Source organism: Solenopsis invicta, chromosome 12 (assembly GCF_016802725.1).
Source record: "Solenopsis invicta isolate M01_SB chromosome 12, UNIL_Sinv_3.0, whole genome shotgun sequence".
Classification (NCBI taxonomy): domain Eukaryota; kingdom Metazoa; phylum Arthropoda; class Insecta; order Hymenoptera; family Formicidae; genus Solenopsis; species Solenopsis invicta.
The window spans coordinates 9,487,867-9,508,863 of NC_052675.1; the positions used below are offsets into that span (position 1 = coordinate 9,487,867).

Genomic DNA, 20,997 nt, shown 5'->3' on the forward strand with positions numbered 1-20,997 from the left:
CTTGAAAACGGAAAGCTAGAAAAGATAATAAATAACAAATCAGTTTAACGGTAATGCGAACATCATTGCGAATCCCGATCACGTCCCGTCGTTCGAATAGAAAAATTTATTCCAGCATCGCGCGAGAACGTGATTTTGTACGAGATCCGGTGTATAAACGGCCGATCCTCTCCGTAGGAGGAACACTATTGCAATTTCTGCCTGGTTGGATTACGAATGGAAATGCCAATACGAGGTAGTCACCGTTGACAGCTAATGGTGTCAACAGCACCGGTTTGTCTTTACGGGCCGCTTAAGGGAGCGCACGCGGTTGCGGAATGTTTGAGCGCACGGAAAGGAAGCAAAACGCATTTACTCCTTTCATCTTTCCCTTCAGCCGCAAAAAATCCGGATTGAAACTTCACTCGAGACTTATTAAAATCTATTTCATTAAGAAAACTTTAAAATAAAAATAAAAATACAAAATAACTCGCGAGCGTTTAAAAAAAATATATTTGAAACAGGCCATTGAGCGTTAAGTACGGTTACTAATGCATCATACAATTTTTTCAAAAATGCGAAACTTAATTGAACATAAAATAAAGATAAAGTAAAATATAATTTAAAATAAAAATGGAGTAAAAAAAATTAATCACGAGGAACGATATCAAGCCAGTTATGGCAGTACTTCAAAACAGAATCTAAAGTTGTTTTTTTTAAATAAGTGCCTAAAATTCAAAGATCCTAAACTCGCGCTGGTACTATAAAATCCTAATGTGATATCCTAATTATCCGAATCCCTGTTATCCGATTATTCAAATCCAGACGCTCGAATTATTCGGATGATTCAAATCTTAGCCACCTTCTTTTCCATTGAGTGTAATCTTTCTACTGACTTTCTGCACAATCGAAATTATACGTCTTGAAGAGCAAAGCAAGTTAATAGATAAATTTTAAAATTCAATTTTTGATATTTGTAAAGTTACATTTGCAATTTAAGTGAGGAACTCGATTGATGATTTTATCAATATCCGAAAAATCAAATTCCCGTGAATTTGATCCGATCTATGAAACAGCATCTCTATTCTTGAATCCTATGCGATCAATTACGTGTTCTGTTGTCCGCAATTCCGAAAAATCGCCAGCGAAACGGGTCACGCATAGGCCGAATTCAAGGTGTGATTGCCGATCGATCGACCGCGCCGATTACGTTGCCTCTTTAGTGTTCTCCCACGGACTTTACCTTCTATGCCGTGTATCCAGCGCCTACACACGCGCACGTACGCACGCATGCACGCACGCACGTATGCACGCACACGTCGACAAATGCAAAAGTGACGTTGACGTCACGCGTCCGTACATGGCCTCACCGTGAAAACCGTGTGGGTGTCTCGCGTTATAAATTACTTCGTCTTGAACTTTTTCTCTTGTTACATCCTTCTTCCATTCTCGTGTCCCGATCGCCTCTATAATTTTCGAACCTTCGAACGAAGAAAAAACTGCACGCATTCATGATTCTGACTAATTCGATAAAAAAAACTTGGGAAAAACAGAGACAGGATAATTCAGAATCATTACGGAAAAAAGCCAACCAAGTCGAGAATGACAACTTCTCAACATAAAGCGAATGTACTTCCAATCCGCTAAACCTAAAACTGAAAACACTGTGTGCCTCAACCGAGACACGATAATACTCCAACGTTCTTGTGTCCAAGAGTCTAGCACGTAGAAAAATACCGTTTAAAGCATTCAAATCATCCTTACTTGTAATCATTTACTAAAATTTTACGCATAACACATACAGTATAATAGTTTATTACAACTCCAACTTATATCAGGAAGTACAATTTGAATGCACTTACCTCTGTGTCGCATCTTATCTTATTTACGAATTTTCAATAATACAGTAAAATCTAGTGATTAAGATGGCGGGGCTGTTCCTCCTGTTGTTGTGGGTTCTCAAATTACCACATCGAGATGTATTAATATCGTTAAATTGATCTCTAATGATGCGCAGCTATCGTACGCTATTGTCTGCCGTCTACGCCTATAAGGTGCGCGTGGATGACTGTTATCTACTGAATTGCCGATTGTCCTGCCCACGTTTGCCTATCTGGCGAAAGGTCTTGGTGCGTTTCAGCTGCTTTGCCGAACTCGAGTCGTTTATATTTTTGAAATGTCCATAACCGCCTCCACCGAGCCTTTTCCGTGGTCGTGAAGCCTTACTGATTCCCACTTCTGTTGAGTTAAATAGAAAAAAAATAAATTTAATACTAGAATAACTAATATAGTATATGTATGTATTTGTGCTGTTTTAAAACTTGAAGCTACATTTGGAAACTAATATCAAGAAAGCAATAATTAAGATTTTGATTAATTCAAATATGAACAATAAATATAAATTGAATCAGTTTTTTTTCCATACGTTACTTGATAGAAATTCAAATAGATATACCTAAAAATTTTTAAGATATACAGAAACTTAAAAAGTTATAAGTAAATTTCTCCAAGAAAATTTGTACTTTTGCTTTAACTTAAAATATGTGTCTCTGATATAGACAATATAATATTTATTATTAAATCAAAAAACTTACTCAAGTCTACTGCCGGTGGTACGATAAATCCGAACGATTTGGCGACTTTCGCCAGATCCAGAGTTTCTATATCGAAGACCTGCTTCAAATGATGTGAATCATATGCTCTGACGTAATTCTTAAATGCTTCCTTTGCCGACTGATGTAAGAAATAATTCTTCGATATCAATTTTTCAAGCTAAAAAAGAAGGTATCTTATATAATATTTTTATCAATATTATTTCTGAAATATTAGCAGTTTTTAATTAAATTGGTAGAGTTGCCCATTTCAATTTTTCTACTAGAAGATATATATTTTTGTGACTCTTAGTTTCGACTTGAACACAAAGCGTCTAAATGATGGTCCTGATAAAAAACACTCAGAATACATTTTAAAGAAAAACCTTAATATATGTATCGCGTATACCTGTAATTGTATATCGGCGATTTTATTCCAAGAGAATTCATATTCATTCACAGGTACGCGAGCTTGTTTAAGATAACGAAGGAAGCCAAGCTCCTCTGGTCGCAATATCAGCAAAGCGTGACCGCTGCTACCCTCCCCGCGAGCGGTACGACCAACACGATGGATGTATTCCTGAAAGTCATACATTTAATACTGAAAATCAATCTTTATTAATTCACAATTGAGATTACCGTATTAATCTCTTTTTTTAAAATAAGTAAAGCAAAATAATACGAGTCTACCTTGGGATCGTCTGGTGGATCATACTGCACGATCCAATCGACATCAGGTATATCTAGACCTCTTGCAGCCACGTCAGTGCAAAGCAAAGTCCCCGTAGAAGCGTTGCAAAATTGGTAAAAAGTCGTAGTTCTTTTCGTTTGCTTTTGCTTACCCTATCAATAAAAATATGAACATTAAATCGAGAGTTTACAAGAATATTGTAATTTTGAATAGCATAGGAAAAAAAATGTAATAACGTACATGTATACTCATTACTGGTAAATCGATATAATTTAGGAGCTCGTGATGAAATTTAACGGACATACAGGAACTAAAAAAGACCATTATCTTCTTCTTTCTGTTTTTCTTTAAGAACGTGAACAAAAGTAGAAATCTTTTCTCGCTCGGACACGCCACATAACCCTGTTGCAAGCCCTCTACAGTCGCCATTTCCTTGTCGTCGTCGACTCCCACGTATATAGGTTCCTTTTTAAGGGCTAACGTTGTTATCATCGCTACCTTTTGTGTTTGCGTTGCACTAAAAAGCATAGTTTGCCGGCGCTCTGCAAATAATAACTCAAGTAGAAACAAAAATAAAACTTGTTTCCTTTAATGCAATGTTACTAACTGGGAAGAATGTTAATAATTTGTTTCAACTCCTCTTCGTATCCAATATCTAGAATACGATCCGCTTCGTCGATGACCAAACATTGAAGATTCTTGTACAAGAAATCAGGTGTGTTTTGCAAATGATCTAATAATCGTCCCGGCGTCGCCACAATAATATTGACTCCTTTTGCAAGCTTTTGAGCCTCGGTTTGCCTGCTGGCGCCACCCATCAGCAAACCATACGTGTGATAATGATACTTCATTAATTCTTTTAAGACTCCAAAAGTCTGCATAGATAATTCTCTTGTAGGAGACATGATGATGACACCAGTACCTATAAATATTTATTTATTAGATATTTCTAATTTTGTATGATTATTGTAATAATCGAGATAATAAAACAGATTTATTCTTAACTTTATTACTTTCTATAGCAACTTCTATTTTTAAATGATCTCTATGCTTAAAGATAAAAATTATCATTAAAATATTAAATATATATAAAATACATTAATTGTATATTATTATATATTTCATATTAGACAAAAATTATATTCACATTTAAATAACTATTATTACTCCTTATTTACATTAGAGACCAAATTCATATAAAAGTTGCTTATGAAGTAAAATATTTAAAAGCTTTTCTGAAACTGGTTATATATATTGAGTTTATGTACCATTGCGTGGCATAAACTTCAATTTGTAAATCAATTCAACAGCAGGAATTAAAAAGGCCAGAGTTTTGCCAGATCCAGTTTTAGCAGCGCCAACCAAGTCTCTCCCTTCCAAAAGTGGTGGAATAGATTTTGCTTGTATCTCAGTCATATTTGTAAAACCCATATCTTTTATCGCTTTTAGTGTATTCTCGCATACTTTCTCGCTCAATACAGAGAAGTTTGTATCATTTGTTACTTCAAACCCTATAGCCGTGCCAGGTACTAAATAAAAATATACATCAATGACATCAAATATCATTCAGTTATCAATATAATCATATCAGAAGTACGTACAGTTCTCAGTAGTCGGAGACTGTTCAGCTACCTCAGAATTTTCACTTCTTTTTGACACTTTTAACTTTATCTTTTCTAAAAAAAAAAATATGGGAATCACTATTAATAATTATGTAATAAAAATGCAAAATGTGTATTAATTATGCAAACGCTATCATTAGTTTTCCAATAAATTTCATATCTTCTTTAAGATAATTTATAAAACAAATTATTAAAATAATTTGTACAAACTTTTTGGAAGGCTATCCTCTGTGTTTTGCTGACTTGTTTCTTCTTCTTTTGGTTCTTTGATTGCATCTATATAAAAAATAAACATTTTATTTAAAATAATAACAAAAAGAATATATTACAGTGGAAAAAAAGGAAATTGAGACTAAGAAATCACTAATTCTGCTACGTTTTTCTTAAATACAGTCTTATTCAATAGAACTACAGCTAACCTCAAAATTAGTGTTGCACTTACCTTTTTGTTCCTCTCGTTGTTTCAGCACTGTTAATTTTGTCTTTTCTCGTTTCTTGATTTTTCGCATCAACACTTTCTCGGGCACAGACATCTTTTAAAACAATATCGTAACAGTGATATCACGAAATTGTTGATTACTTCCTACGTATGTACCACGCAAAGACACGTGAAATATCGAAGCCATGAACGAACATGAGATACGAGGTTAGAGAGGTTAGACCTCGAAAAGCACATCGCCCGACTGTTGGCACACCTGGCGAAAAGAACGCTAAGCGCGCGTACACAAACTTTAAATCGTTCCCGTTCTACTGGTTTTCGCGCGTATGACCGATTTGTCTTGTCGCACTGTACCGACTGTAATTTATACGAACGCAATTGGGACGAGGCGCGAATACCGAATTGTAGGTGTGAATACAAATACAAATTGACTCACCGTTCGCCGCTGGTCGCTTCGTCCAGCTTCGTCTCGGCTGCAGCTTTCGAACCTTCGAGATCCAATTAAGATCCTCCTCACGACGATCCTTCTCCTCTCGATTCACAACATTTGGCACGAACACGCGATACTTCGCTTTCGACAGTCCCGGTACTCACGCTCGTCGAAAATTCGAGACACGGGATACGAGGCAACGGAGAATCCGCGATTAAACGCGCGATGCGACTTCGCATCGTCTTGATCGCCGGACCGTTGCAGTCTGAAAGTCACGGGAGATGCAAGATCCTCCTCACGATTCGTCTTGATACGCACTTAGCACGAATGCTACACGACCCTTCGTTTTCGGCGCTCTCGAAACAAGCTCCCGATACTCACATGCATCTGAAACACGGGGGGATGATAATACGATGAGGCAACGAGGCAATGGAGAAGATTGTGAAACACGACCGAACGCGACACGATTTCGCACCATGCATCGTGTCCGACACGACGGATGTCCGACACTTCACTTTACTTTCGACACTCCACGGCACTCTCAAAACACTCACTCGTACGGGACGACGAGCTGATGCGAGTTGAAATGCGCTGCGACGCGCCACGATCTTTCGCCGTTCCACCTAACCGACCGACTGCTGTTACTGCGTAGCGGCGTGACTGGCGCGTGGCGCGCCTGCGCGGCGCTACCGTCGCCACTACGCAGTACTCAGTAGCAGCAGTCGGTCGGTTAGGGAGTACGGCGGAAGGTCGCGACGCGTCGCGGTGCATTTCAACTTGTTTCAACTCGCATCCTCGTCGTCCCGTACGAGTTTTCGATGCAAACGAGTGTTTCGAGAATGATACGTGGTGCCGGGCGTTCGTGACAGTTCGTGGCAACATCCATCGTGTCGGACACGATGCATGGTGCGTAGTCGTATCGCGTTTCGCATCTTCTGTCTCGCGGCGCATTTCAACTCGCATCCTCGTCGTCCCGTACGGCCCTACGAGTTTTTGATGCGAGTAAATGTTTTGAGAATGTCGTCCGTCGTCTCGCGTTCAATCGTGTTTCGTATCTCGGCGTTGCCTCATATCCCGGGTTTCCGTCGCAAGATTCGAGATTCAATGCTAAGTTTCGGTAAGATCTACAAGTGATCTCTGCAATCACTGTACAGGAAACATGTAAGCATTTTGAGAATATAGGATGCATTCAGCAAAGATCAGATAGGTCGAAAATCGCTATGAAGCGACCTCAAATACCTCAATAGAGATGTTACAATCATTCATAAAGAACTCCTATACCTCTACACGAAAAGCTGCTGAGGTTCATGACTGAAGGATAATGCAAAAATCAACAAATGTAAATTTTTATTTAAATGATCATAACTTTTGATTGAAGGGTCGTAGCAAACTGTCTCAAAAACCGTTATTTTTAAAAAAATCTTTCAAATAAACCTCTAGTCAACTCCTTATACCATTTAAATTTTTTAAATCACCCTTGCTCCTTTACTCCAAAAAAGTGACGCCACATATCTTTTTCATATAAATTGCATTTATTTTGTTTTTCCCAACACCATTTACATAATTTTGAATATAATTTATATGTATATATATGTATACGCATGTATATATAATTATACATTATATATATATATATGTAATTTATAATTTCATATTACATATGAAAATGCAGATAAAAATCGAATGTAAATACTACAATATTTAATAATCAGTATTATATCATCTTGTGTGTAATGTATGTGCGGTAACTCTTGTCTAAATATCTATACTTTTCAGTTAATTAAAAATGGAATTATAATTCATGAATCTCATTCGTAAGGCTATTCATTTCATCATACATAATCATAGAGTCATGAAGCATACATAAATATATTTCATCATATTACTATAACCATATTACCAATTTTTTAATTTTTTTTTAACGATAAAGACAATCGTTTCTTATTCGCGGATTTATTATTTGCAGTTGACGTATTGTGATCATATTCTTCATGATAAATATTTTAATATTCGCGAATACAAAACATCGCACACAGGCATGCGATTGTATTATGAGCGTCATTTTTTTTTTTTTTTTTATTATTATTATTATCCCATATGCTACCACATTTTTTCCGGTATGTAATCTCCGCGAATAAAAAGCACTGATTGTATAATTTTATGTGTATGTATGTGTGTGTGTGTGTGTATATATATATACACACACGAAATATTTTTCACACAAGTATTCCTAGCTTTATATATACTCTAAACAATTGTATTACACAATTAAATTCATGCATTTGCATAAATTTAATTATGTAATACAATTGTTATTATATCATTATGAAATAGATAAAAAGAACAATGATTATAAAAGCTATATAATTATACACTCTATTTGATTAATCATACAGTTTAATGTTAATGTTGTTGATAATAAGTGATAATGTTAATGTTAGTCAATAATAACGTTTTTTAATGATAAAAAAATTAAATTTGTATAATTTTTTACATATATAATATATAGAGTATCCTATATTTACTGTACAGATTCCTAAAATCATTTCGAGATGAGAATATTAATACCAAAATGTCGAGGCAACAACAGATTTTAAATAAGAATACGTATGCTCAGGTATAGCACATAGCGTAATGGTGTTCAAAAAGGTAATTATTTTTCATATTTTTTATTTTGCATACACTTTCACTGTGTAACGTGCCATATGTAAGTGTTTTGAATAGTTTAAATTGCAAACTTTAAACTTTCATTTAAAAAATCTATTGTAGTCTCAACATTTTATTAGAATTTCTGTCTTGAAATCTTTGGAATCCACCATTAATAGGTGTCAGTAAATTTAAGACGTCCTATATATACAATATTTATATTATATATATATATATATATATATATATATATATATATAAATAAAATGCAGGACATTTCAATAACTATTACCACTTGAAATAATTTCGAATCTATAAATTCCAGATAAAAATTTGCATAATTAAAATCGCATGGAACAAAAAAGACTATCATATGGCAATAAATAATTTTTTTATCTAGAAGGCGCTTCAGAGATTTCAAGGTCAACTTCATTTTTTTTTTTTAATGGAATTATATATTTTTTTACATAATGATTCCTATAATTTTGCCTAATAGTTATTGAGACACCCTATATGATGTTATATTTAAGAGTGTATTTCAAAAGTGAAGATTAATAGCTCGGGAGATGATTGAAGATAAAAACAAGAAAAAATGGTATAACCATAGATTTAAAAATGATTTCTAATTAATACCATTTTTATGTTTAAATTTGAAATTGCTTTTCTTTTGAACTTTTTCGTCAAAATTGAAAGAAATGATGATTTTTACGAATTTTATTACATAAAATGAAATTATGCAGGACACTTTAGTCTTACCCATGCGATATTGAAGGTACAACCATCTCTGCAAAGAGATGCTTTCCCAGACATACTATTACTTTTCGTATAAAATTTTCTTATTTTTAGAAAATTTTCCTAATTACCTCCCGAGAGACCGATCTCTATTTTTGAAACAGTATATATATATTGTATGTATAATATTATAACATTTATATATATATATATATATATATATATATATTATATATATATTTTATATATATATATATATATGTAAACATATGCTATGTTTACATATCTATGTATTGAGAATTAAAATTAATTTTTTTTTTTAATTTTTACGACAAAGTTAAAAATATATTTTAACATAGTTTGTCTTTTTTTCTAGTTACATCATATTTTAAATCGTTATATAGTTCAAGTATAATCCACATTATAAAAAAAAAAAAAAAAAACATCAATTGTATTGTTATTAATTGCAGAAATATCTAGATTTATATATTAATAGAATCTATTCACAATTAAAGGAAAATAAAACCGATTCTCGTACTGTCTTTACTATAATGCGATTCTTGCAAATTTTTGAAATCATGAATATCCATCCTTAAATAAAATAGGATCTCGACATACATACTGTATCAATTATAAATTTGAAAATCTTTGAAATTGTAAATAACTACTCTTAAACAAAATACATCGGTGATTGTGTCATCTTCATTTCTCTAAAATTTCTCTGTTGCTGTCCCAATTCATTTAAATTAAATTTCATTCTGCAAAAGGAATTATGTCACAGAAATGGCGATTATAATTAATATCCAGCCTCTGTATCGTAATTGATTGCTTACCTTTGTGTCAAGGCTCTTCCGCGAAAAGCTGCTAAATGAGCATAATAAGTTGGGGCCGGATAGCTTACAGATCTTGTACAGCGAGCATACATATGGCAAAGATAATAGGTCAATTGCTCAAGCTGATCTTCAGTAAAGTTAGACTCGTTGCATATACATCTGTATTTGGTAGGTCTTGCGGTACCCTACATTTATAGTATGATCATCAACATTTTATGTTAAATAAGTTTTACCATAATTGATTATAGAAAAAAATGCATTTCTACAGTTTGTAAAATTTAATTATTAATATAGTTTAATATGATTCTTAAGAGAATTACATACCTTCTCAACTTTCAAAATCAATTTTTTTTTATTTTAAATTATTTGTTATAGAGTTTAGAATATAGGAAAAAAGTGGAAAGTTGCCCAAAAACATGATTATCATTATCAATTTTCTTTGTTAAACTTTAAACACATTTTTCTCAAAACCGAAAAAGTTTTCTCAAAAGTCTTAGTGTGATAATTTTAACTATTGTCAATCTTTTTTGGGAACAAAGTTTTAATGTTTCTATGGCCTGTCAAACTATTTTAAAAGATTTTTTCTCATAACAATTTTATAAATATTTAAAGATCGAAAATTTGTCGACAAAATCAAAATTTTTCGCTTGACGGTCAGACCTTAACGACAATCATTCTAGACTATTCTAAAGACTCATAATCATTTTTCTTATTTTCGTTTGTTCTAAAAACAGAATTCTAAAGCGCTAAGACTGGAAGGTGGACCTGAGAGCAGTCCCAGTAAAAGTCAATTTAAATAAATCATAAGTTTAAAAAAAAAACATTTTTTTGTACATACAAATTTAATTATTATCCTTTCCTAAAAATCAATAATTTTTTAGCATCAAGAAGATATGTAAGTTATTATCATTATTATAAATTATTGTATAAATTATTAATTACTGTTATTGCAAAAAAATGTATCATTAATATATTTAAATGTTTCTTAACAATAAATGACTGCACACAAGAAATGAAATAGGAAATAGAAATTATGCGTAATTCTTGAAACATGGCTGTAAGAACAAATGTAATTTTATAAAGAAACAAAAAACAAATCGATCGTACCTGAATACTTGCATGTGATACGAGATAAAAGTCAATGTGATCTGGATGGGTAATTTCTGTATCTACAATTGTGCCTGCTTTTACATTACAATTTCTGTCATCTGAATCTTTTCTATCTACTGGAAAGAGACGCACATGATGTCTTTTCTGCACGACCAAGCAGGTAACTTCAATGTTACTTTGATCTTTTTTAAATCTCTTAATCGCTTTTTTAATAGCATTTATTTCATAATACATGACTTGTGGAAGTTGCCCCTCGCTCACTCCGTCTCTATATATTAATATAAATATGGAATGTATTAAAATATAAGTATACAATTGTAGAAATAAAAAAAATCGCATTTTTATCGTTATATATCTATTCGATACTCTATCTGACTTTAAAACCATTTAAAACTCATTGCATAAATAATTGGAAAAATTTTTCAATAATGTTTCATATATATTTTGTAAGTTATTCATTTAACTAGATATATAAGTTTCTTTTTATAAAAAGAATTTATTTTTAACAGTTCTATATATATAAACACTGAACATTGTCAATACATACCGATAATAAATGATTCTCTTTGGATCAGATCCTGTTTCTCTTCGATAGATGCAAAGTTGATTTAGTATTATTTCCTCGAGATCTAAAATCATTTCTTCTTTGGGTTGTTGAAGTCGCAGCGCAACATTATACTGGAAAGCTTGAGCATTTCTACTTGCAGCAACCTGATTTAACAGCATTTTTTAATTAATACATATATATTCACATAAAAGAGCTGTATTTAATAATTATACAAACTGCTGCAATAGATGGTATATCTTTAGAATCGGGAGACGGATGAGTCACGTCGGCACCAACAAGCATGCAAGGAATATTCAGACATGATGGACTAGAAAAGAAAATAAATAAAAAAAGAAAACAGTTTTTCGAGATTACAAATTATTCTTATAAAACAAGACACGATTATAATTTACTCACATTGTACTCAATACATGATTGATACCATTCAGTTTTGAGTTTATTTTTAGCAAAATATTCTTTGCTGTCGAAGGATTCGTTCTTTCCACAGTTCCAATCTTTACACATTGTGTCAAAACGCCTACTTCCATCTCGGTAATGTATTTCACATTGCCTGAGACAACAATAAACAACAAATAAATTTATATTTAAAACAAAAAAATATAAAGAAAAACTCACCATATGTTACGTCTGTACGACTTGGTATAATAACTATTATTAATTTTAATGTTTTCTTATCATTGAACCAACTTTTGATATCTGGCAAAGGGTCCTGTGGACGAAAATGTTTAAATGGTGTCATGGGTGCACCAATCATCATACCAACTTGTCTTGCTGAAAAGAAAAAATCAATCTTTATATATACACGCACGTACGCACAATTCATATACCTGTTATATTAAATTAAAAATAATCATACACATTTATGCATACACATGTATATGTATATATGTATATGTTTACATGCGATTCTTTCTTAAAATAAAAATTCAAATATCTAAATTTTATAGTTGCAAGTTATGAATCATAATGATTTCTCTTCGAATAAACAACTAACAGATGTACTGTACTTTTTAAAGACCTTCGACAGAATTTTAAAATTCTGTAAACCTTATTCTTCAAATACTTAACCATTGCTCTGTAACGAATTCACAAATTCGTGTATATAATCATCAATTCTTTCTTTTCCACTTATATCAAGAATAGTCCACGATTTGGGTTCTAAATTTTTGGCCTGATTGAATGGTTGGGGGCGCCAAACTCCTTTAGCGACGGCCGTTGTTCCTGTTCCATATCTCAATTCTGGAGCAGGTAAAATTCTGGCATCTGTCACTCGCATTTGTGCCTTGATAGACAGATGAAATTCTCTTTGCATGACGGGACTATTGTTCACATTAATTGTCTGGAACTAATAAAATATAACATAATAAATAATACTATATATTCAATGTAATACGAAATGATATAAAATGTCTTTTACCGCTTGTTCTATTCTGCTTTTACGTGTATTTGCATCTGTTGCTGCTTTTTTGATCATGTTTGAGGTTTGTATTTCATCCAGCTTTTTATTAACAGGTTGACTAGGCACAATCGTGCACAACTATAAATATTTTTGAGAATTTTTAATTTATCTTAAACCATCACTTGTAACAAATATAAAACAGCTTACATACTTCGAGAGGCAGCAAAACTTTGCTTCCGCTGGTACTTGGGCCCACATGAAGAGTAGGCAAATCAGGTCTACGTATCTTATATCCTTTCTGTTGCAAAAAGTATCGAGTTATTGTGAATTGAACCCCGTTTGACTCAAATGTGTGGCTGTCACAAGTAGCATCGGTGCACAGCGCAACTACGCGATGCGTTCGCCTCGAATTCGGTGAATTAGGTAACTCGCAAGAAACTTTTAAACCTCTTAAAAAACTTTCTATTTTAGTCTTATTCCTGCTTATGTCGTTGTAAGTGAGATCTTGTTCCCTGAATGGATTTCTTCCTCCTCGAGATGCAGTTACAACTTCAGCTATATATTCCAGAACTCTTTGACGCATGGTAAATCCTTTATGAGAAACTACAATAAATAAAATAAAAGATTACACAGAAATAAGAGATAAAGGCATTTTATGCAGCTTCAAGTAAATCATTACAAGAGTAAAAAGTATTAAAAGTATCACTTGTAAGTTTTGTTTAAAATGATAAATGTGTCAATCAACATGGATACTTTACCATCTACATTTAGATATGGTTGCCAGCCAAGTACACCGGACATAAATCCGCCACGCGCTAATGCTAAACCACCACCCAGTGGTTCATTTTCATTTATGTTCCAGAAGAGTGATCTTCCAACCTATAGTATATTTTATATCATGTATATATCTTTTATTTCTAGTATTTATATAATTTTCTATAATTAGAAAACTTTATAAAGTATATAAATATTTTGTATAATAGATATTAAAAACGTAGGTTTATAGTCAAACAATATGTAATTATATATATATATATATATATATATATATATATATATATATGCAATTTATTTTTTAAGGGAATTCTAAAGTCGTCCTTTTTTACCGCCTAAAAAATAAATTGCATATATAAGTATATATATATATATATATGCAATTTATTTTTTAAGAGAATTCTAAAGTCGTCCTTTTTTACCGCCTGAAAACAGTAATTTTTGCGCGCGCCGTTTTTTCTAATTGCATTTACAGATTTAAAAATCTTTCACAATTGAAGTACAGACAATAATGTACAACGGACGTAACAATTTTATAAGAAAAACAAAAAAAATTGGAAAATTACAGTTTTGTTGTTGACTTTTGGCGTTAACACATAGAAATATCTTCTGTTTAAAATTTTCACTTTGCACGTATAAAACAAGCATGATTCGCCATAAAGTGGACATTGAAGAACAATATTGTGCTTTTAGAAATGAGTCTAGGTGCTTTAATATAGATTTATAACCGTGAGAATTTCGTGTTTACTCGTGTATACTTTTTCGTGCGATCTCGATGAAAAGAGTAAAACAGAACAGTAGTTAATTCTTGGATGCCGTGATAAATGGCGCTAAAATCGAAGGACAGATGTCATAATTTATGAGTGTGTTGAACAAAGAGTGCTAGCTTGTTCGTGTAAAACACTAAAGTGAATATTCCCACGGTCCGCCAATTTTAGTCCTTTTCCCCCGCTTCCTCACTACTTGCCATCGCGATTGTCGCTGCCTCGTTACGAGGCAGCTAGACGATAAGGAATGAGGAGACGGGAGGGGGGGAGGAGAGAGAGAGAGAGAGAGAGAGAGAGAGGAAAGACTAAAATCGGCAGACCGTAAGAATACCTACATTTTTAGTGCTTTAGTTCATGCTATTCCCCTTACTTTTCGTTCCGTGCGCGACCACGGGCCGTTCGACTCTCGCTCGAAGAAATTCAATGCTAGATTTAGCATCTCCTTAAATAGTATTATTTATAACGTAATATAAATGAAGTACTTTAACGATCATAGCTAGATCTAAGTGCTGAGATTAAATTGAAAATCAAGTATTATTATTTATATAATGCTCAAGATGTAGTATTAATAAATTATTATAAAACTATTATTAATTGCTTAAGTGTAGTAAAATGTAGATTCGATTGTCGAATATAAACGAAAAAAGTTGCTTATCTGGAAGGACTTTGCAGGATGCATGAGATAAAAACAGAATCTTGAGAACATGTATAGGTGGAATGTAGAAAAGGAACAGGAGGAAGAAAGAATGAAAGAAATATTAGAAGATGAAGAAGAGGAGAATGAAAGAAAATTAGAAGATTTTAGAGATAATGAGGCACGGATGGGGAAAAAAAGTTATGAAAAAATCAAAATGGAATGGAGCAAGAGAGACGGAAGAATTGAAAAGAGTATTTGTAAGAAAAATCAGTTCAAGTTAGTACTAAGAATAGAGTTTTAAGGATGCATGTTATACATGTATATATGTTAGATTGTAGATATTTTATTACACTCTCCAAAAGGCGTAATAAAATAGTCTGTTTTACTATAAATAACTTACATTAATGAACCGTGATTCCGGTGCATGACGCATAATGATATCCAAAACTTGCATTGCGGTTTGATCTTTATATCCTGGAAGACCGGGTCTTAAATTTTTTATCCAGCTAAGGTCAACATTAGCTACCTTCCTTATAGTAATTTGATATTGTTTTTCTCTTCCAAAGTCATTTGTATACGAGAAAACATCTTGTATCTATAAACAATAATAAAAAGTATAAAAATGTTATTAAAAATTCATTCTCTTTGTAGTTTCTTATTTTAAAATTAGATTTTGATAATTCAAACAATGTTCTAAAACATTTTCTAAAAATGGTTCTATTATAAAATCAACACATGTATTACTTACATTATCGGAAAAAGGAAGATCATTTGCACTATATGCATTTTTATTCCCATCATATGCTGGATATCTGGTATTAAAATGTTGATTTCTACATTGGTCAAAAATACTTCTACATAGAGCTTTGGGAAGTTTCGGTACTTTGACATCTTTTTTTTCTTTTTCATCTTTAGCAGATTTAAAAGGCTGAATAGTAACGTCATAATGAACTGCGTTGGTTACAAAGTTCTTGTCGAATATAATTTCGAACATATTTGTGTACACTTTAATTCTGTGCCCTACTGTTCCAGCTTGCATAGGATTTCGTCTTTTTGGTATCATCTGTTGATACGAAGCTATTTGAGCTGATGTCATTTTTCCTTTCTCTATCTTTTCCGAGTGGAATGGATCAGTCAAACCAAGTGAAGATACCTGAAAAAAGAATGACAATTAAAAAGGCTGAACAAATTAAACGCATTATGTGTTTTAAAATATCTATTTGTGATGGATATTTTAAAACATACGCGCGTATGCGTATAAAAAAAAAATGTAATAATTATATACAAAAAGTAATCAAGGATATTTTGTATTAATTATAATATATGATCGTACATTAAGAGATGAAGCACTTGTTGATGGCTGCGGTTGGTGCTTAGCAGGAACTTGTTGACGATCGCCAGCAGCACCAACTATAAAAAATAAATCATATTACACATATGTACTTTTTTACATATTCATGTGTATATGCACAAAAGTAATGCAGGAAAGTAATAAGATTAAATTTTTATCTCCAGATTTGGCAATACTGTAGAAAAAGCACTGAAACTTAATCCATTATATCGTCAGTGAAATTTGCAGATGTCAACATTTGTATCAGCAAGCATTTCTATTGATCTATCACAAAAATAACAAAAAAAGGAAATATCAAACAGCATTATGCAATTAAATTTTGTGTGAAATTAAAAGACTGTCGCCAAAACGCATAAAAAAATTAAAATTACATTCTGCTACATACATGCTACATACTAATGTGTCACTTTAATGAAAACAAATATCTAAAAAATAAATTTACACAAAAATATTATACAAAAATTGTTTTATTAAAAAGAAAAAAGTTTTATAGATATCTTTGTTCTAAAAAAATTCGTTTTGAAAAATAGTTTCTTTTTTTTAAATAAAATTATGTTTTTTGTTGATTCAATTTTCATCATGCATAAAGAAAGATATTAAAATAAAATAAATACAAAATCCACATTTTATTAAATAGATTTTAGATTTAATTTTGATATATTATCCTAATGTAAAACAAAGTATCTCTTATGTACATGCTAAGTATTTGTTTTTCATTGATTCATCTCAGTATTGTTATATGTAAGATAAAAAACATTAATTGATAATTCTTTCTTTACAAGTATTTATTTAAAAAATTTGATTTATTTAAAAAAAAAACAATTCCACTTTTCCAAATTAGCTATGCATCTTTTTACGTCAATTTTTTTATACATGGATAAATTCAAAAATATGTTAAATATTTTAATACTAATTCTGATTTTAATACTAATTTTTTACTTATTAATATTTGAGCATTAATTTTACTTTTCTGCTGTTGTTGTTGACTTTGTGGTGCCTGTTGTTGTGACCGTGCTGGTTGCTGCTGTGGGGGTGGTGCCTGTTGCTGTGACCATGTTGGTCGCTGCCAGGGATTGGAAGTAATGAGTTACTTGTAACGCCATTACCGTTACAGTTACTTTTTTTTAGTAACGAATTGGTAACGGCGTTACTTTTTATTTTTTGTAACTGTAACGGTAACGTAATTACATTTTTCTAGTAACGGTAACAAATTTAATAGTTACTTTTATCGTTACTTTTTAATTTATAATTTTCAATTTTTATTTTTCAATCAATATTCATAGTTCGTGGTTATATTTAAAATCGTTACGTTAAATTATATTGAAGAATACTTGTAAAATAAACCAATCACAGAATTGTATTAGCATAAAAACAAACTTTACAGATGTCAACTTTTATTAAAAGTAAATAGTTAATTAATAACAATAAAAATGTAATACTAAAGTAAAACATTTTCATGGTTCAACTTTTACATTACAAAGTAAAACCTTCAGACAAAAATCAAATCTTTGTGACATAATTATATAACTTCTTATTAAAAATATCGATAAAAAGTGTACATAGTTTATATTTAACAAATTCTACATGAATTTTATTCAGAAAATCCTATATAATTTTTGTAGCTTTCTTTATTTTAAGAACTGTAGGTTTAGAATTATATAAAAATTTTTAAACATCTAATTTTATTTTAAAATTAAAAGTAACAAATAAGTAACGAATCGTTACTATCTATGTAACGGTAACAAGTTACTTTCGAGAGTCAGTAACAAATAACGGTAACTAGTTATTTTTTTGATTCGGTAACGAGTAACGATAACGAGTTACTTTTAGAAAGTAACTTTCCATTCCCTGGTTACTACTGTAGTGGTACCTGTTGTTGTGGCCATGCTAGTGGTGGTGTCTGTTGTTGTGACCATACTGGTTGCTGTTGTGGTGGTGCCTGTTGTCGTGGCCATGCAGGTGATTGTTGCTGTTGCTGCTGTGATGGTGCCTGTTGTCGTGGCCATGTTGGTGGTAGTTGCTGCTGCTGTGGTGGTGGTGCCTGTTGTTGTGGCCATGCTAACGGTTGTTGTTGCTGCTGCTGCTGTGGTGGTGCCTGTTGCCGTGACCATGCTAGTGGTGGTTGTTGCTGCTGCTGCTGTGGTGGTGGCTGTTGCCATGGCTGTGCTGGTGGTTGTTGCTGCTGCTGCTGTGGTGGTATCTGTTGTCGTGACCATGCTGATGGTGGTGGTTGTTGCTGCTGCTGCTGCTGCTGTTGTGGTGGTGATGCCCGTTGCCGTGGCCATGTAGGTGGTTGTTGCTGTTGCTGCTGTGATGGTGCCTGTTGCCATGGCTGTGCTGGTGGTTGTTGCTGCTGCTGCTGCTGTGGTGCCTGTTGTCGTGGCCATGCAGGTGATTGTTGCTGCTGCTGCAGTGGTGGTGGTGCCTGTTGTCGTGGCCATGCTGATGGTTGTTGCTGCTGCTGCTGTGGTGGTGGTGCCTGTTGTCGTGGCCATGCTGGTGGTGATTGTTGCTGCTGCTGTTGCGATAAACCTGGTACTATCTGCTGAGGCGATGTAGATTTTGCCTGCTTTGATGGAGAACTAGATGATGCTTCTACTGAAGTTGATACTTGTGCTTCCTGTTGCTGTGGCTCATCTCCTGAAGCTGATTCAGCTGTCGGCTTCTTCTTTTTTCCTATAATTTACATTTTTTTTTTTTTATTAAACATCTTATAAATCACATACAAACCAAGTTTTAAAATTGTAACATACTTATAAAGATTTATGCTAATTTAATTGAAAAGATTTAACTAAAAAACTTATAAAATAAATAAGTCTTTCACAGCAATATTATGTGGCAATTTGTTAAATTTATAGTAAAATAGACATAAAAAGTAAATATAAATAGAAAAGTAAAGCCATAACAAATGAAAAGTATAGGATAAAGACAAGATGTAATGAGAAATAGTAGATGTAAATGTAAAAATGTCAAATATTAAGTCATTGAATAGGTAAAGTTTAAGTATGAGTATAGTTAGATATAGGTAGCACATAGAATGATAAATGAATAGATAGATGAATGTTTTTAGCTTCGATGTGAACCAAGTTCCCCTTCTCAGCTAATTGGTACACTAAAGTAATAAATAATAAGAATAGTAAAATAGATATATTATAAATTAAAAAAAATTAGACTAAAATATACAAAAAGATCAGTTATAAAGAATCTAAATTTTTTATTTATAAAAAATCTACAAAAATAAACCTTTAGCCTTTTGTTCTAAACTTAGAGTAGTGATATTAATTTGCTTTAAACACTAAACATCAAAATTCAGATCTGGTCAGCTTAGTCAAAGTTTAGAGATTATAATTTAAGGCAATACCAGAGATACTTTTTGTTGAAAAAAATCATAATTTGGAATACAAAGCTAAATCAGTTTGCTACATTATAGATCAGAGATAATGCTATCTGGACTTTGTCCTTCAAACACACAGCGCACACAGCAGCAGTGTAAATATCTTACACTTTTAAATCCAGTTTATTTATATCACCTTGAGATTATTATCATTTGTAAGTTCGAATACGCGTGTGCACGTTGATAAAAAAAATTCATCCTAAGTTCGAAATATGGAAATTCAATCTCCAACTGCACGTTCATAAAACTATGTGACTCAACTAGTACTTTTGTTTAATTTCTATATTTTATCTTTTTTCTAAATATGGGCAAGTAATTCGGATAAACCGATCAAATTGCCGCAAAAATTATAAATAATTAAATAACAAAATTGAAAGACGCAAGGCAGAAACTCGTTTTTGAAGAAATTGCATCAGATTGCGTGTAACTGCCACGTACCTTTTCTCGGCATCTTGTCCTACTTCGATATCTCTCAAAATATGCTGTGTGTCCAAAGCACTTGCTTGCTCCGAAGCGACGGCGAATAACGATGATGCGGAATGAGTAACGATAATTAACGATTTTCCAACTACGTCGTTAAAAATCCCGACGATTTCGAATCTTCACAGAGGAAAGTTCACCCTCGAAATGTTCTTGAAGCTCTCGTGCACAGCGAACTGCGTAGTACGTATATGAAACGAAAGTAACGGTATTCCCCGAATTATGTTGAGAACAGTTGAGAAACCTAGAAATACCTCATTCGCTATTAGAAAGAAAAAGTATTATGGCTCCTACACACAAGGGAGAGGGTAACTGGATGAACTTTCACGAAGCCAACAAACATATGCTCAATGCACACAGCACGCGTTACGCGTGGCGAGGTAGCCAATCATTTTTTCGCTTTTATGGAAAGAAATAAGAAAGCAAAAGAATGATTGGCTATCCGCCACGCGTAACGCGTGACGCGTCCTGTGTGCATTGAGCCATAGGATAGTTTAAAAGTTAGTTTATAATAGCCATATCCGTAAGAAATTAATCAATCATAGTCAATTCAT

At 32.7% G+C, this 20,997-nt stretch overlaps 2 protein-coding genes across 3 annotated transcripts; both read right to left on the reverse strand.

Moving 5' to 3' along the window:
* Nucleotides 1–1,736: 1,736 nt before the first annotated feature.
* On the reverse strand, nucleotides 1,737–5,722 carry LOC105194626 (probable ATP-dependent RNA helicase pitchoune). Its single transcript, XM_011159635.3, has 10 exons — nucleotides 5,326–5,722; nucleotides 5,094–5,159; nucleotides 4,863–4,937; nucleotides 4,530–4,790; nucleotides 3,869–4,183; nucleotides 3,502–3,803; nucleotides 3,261–3,413; nucleotides 2,980–3,150; nucleotides 2,574–2,751; nucleotides 1,737–2,217 (listed from the first exon to the last, which is right to left on the reverse strand). Exons 1-10 carry the CDS (start codon nucleotides 5,414–5,416, stop codon nucleotides 2,051–2,053), a joined length of 1,779 nt encoding a protein of 592 aa, XP_011157937.1. The 5' UTR covers nucleotides 5,417–5,722; the 3' UTR covers nucleotides 1,737–2,050.
* A 3,718-nt stretch (nucleotides 5,723–9,440) lies between these two features.
* On the reverse strand, nucleotides 9,441–20,731 carry LOC105194624 (protein argonaute-2). Of its 2 annotated transcripts, XM_039455855.1 has the most exons (18): nucleotides 20,402–20,731; nucleotides 18,440–19,245; nucleotides 17,536–17,632; nucleotides 16,552–16,628; nucleotides 15,967–16,371; nucleotides 15,619–15,813; nucleotides 14,952–15,023; nucleotides 13,799–13,919; nucleotides 13,252–13,643; nucleotides 13,059–13,178; nucleotides 12,710–12,986; nucleotides 12,257–12,412; nucleotides 12,038–12,191; nucleotides 11,858–11,948; nucleotides 11,621–11,784; nucleotides 11,071–11,341; nucleotides 9,964–10,148; nucleotides 9,441–9,888 (listed from the first exon to the last, which is right to left on the reverse strand). In XM_039455855.1, the coding sequence occupies exons 1-18, from the start codon at nucleotides 20,412–20,414 to the stop codon at nucleotides 9,801–9,803; spliced, it is 3,684 nt and encodes a 1,227-aa protein (XP_039311789.1). In that variant the 5' UTR covers nucleotides 20,415–20,731; the 3' UTR covers nucleotides 9,441–9,800. The 2 variants fall into 2 exon arrangements, with proteins under 2 accessions (XP_039311789.1, XP_039311790.1); XM_039455856.1 differs by lacking the exon at nucleotides 14,952–15,023 and having other exon boundaries at nucleotides 20,402–20,730.
* Between the last annotated feature and the right edge of the window lie 266 nt (nucleotides 20,732–20,997).

What these genes read in the sequence shown, in the direction of transcription:
- LOC105194626 (XM_011159635.3), bottom strand. Translation starts at nt 5,416, where the DNA reads ATGTCTGTGCCCGAGAAAGTGTTGATGCGAAAAATCAAGAAACGAGAA. An exon ending in ACAACGAGAGGAACAAAAAG is followed by an intron (nt 5,160 to 5,325) that starts GTAAGTGCAACA and finishes TTTTTTATATAG; the next exon opens with ATGCAATCAAAGAACCAAAA. An exon ending in ACCACCGGCAGTAGACTTGA is followed by an intron (nt 2,218 to 2,573) that starts GTAAGTTTTTTG and finishes TTAACTCAACAG; the next exon opens with AAGTGGGAATCAGTAAGGCT.
- LOC105194624 (XM_039455855.1), bottom strand. An exon ending in TCGTACAGACGTAACATATG is followed by an intron (nt 12,192 to 12,256) that starts GTGAGTTTTTCT and finishes TTGTTGTCTCAG; the next exon opens with GCAATGTGAAATACATTACC. An exon ending in ATATACCATCTATTGCAGCA is followed by an intron (nt 11,785 to 11,857) that starts GTTTGTATAATT and finishes CTGTTAAATCAG; the next exon opens with GTTGCTGCAAGTAGAAATGC.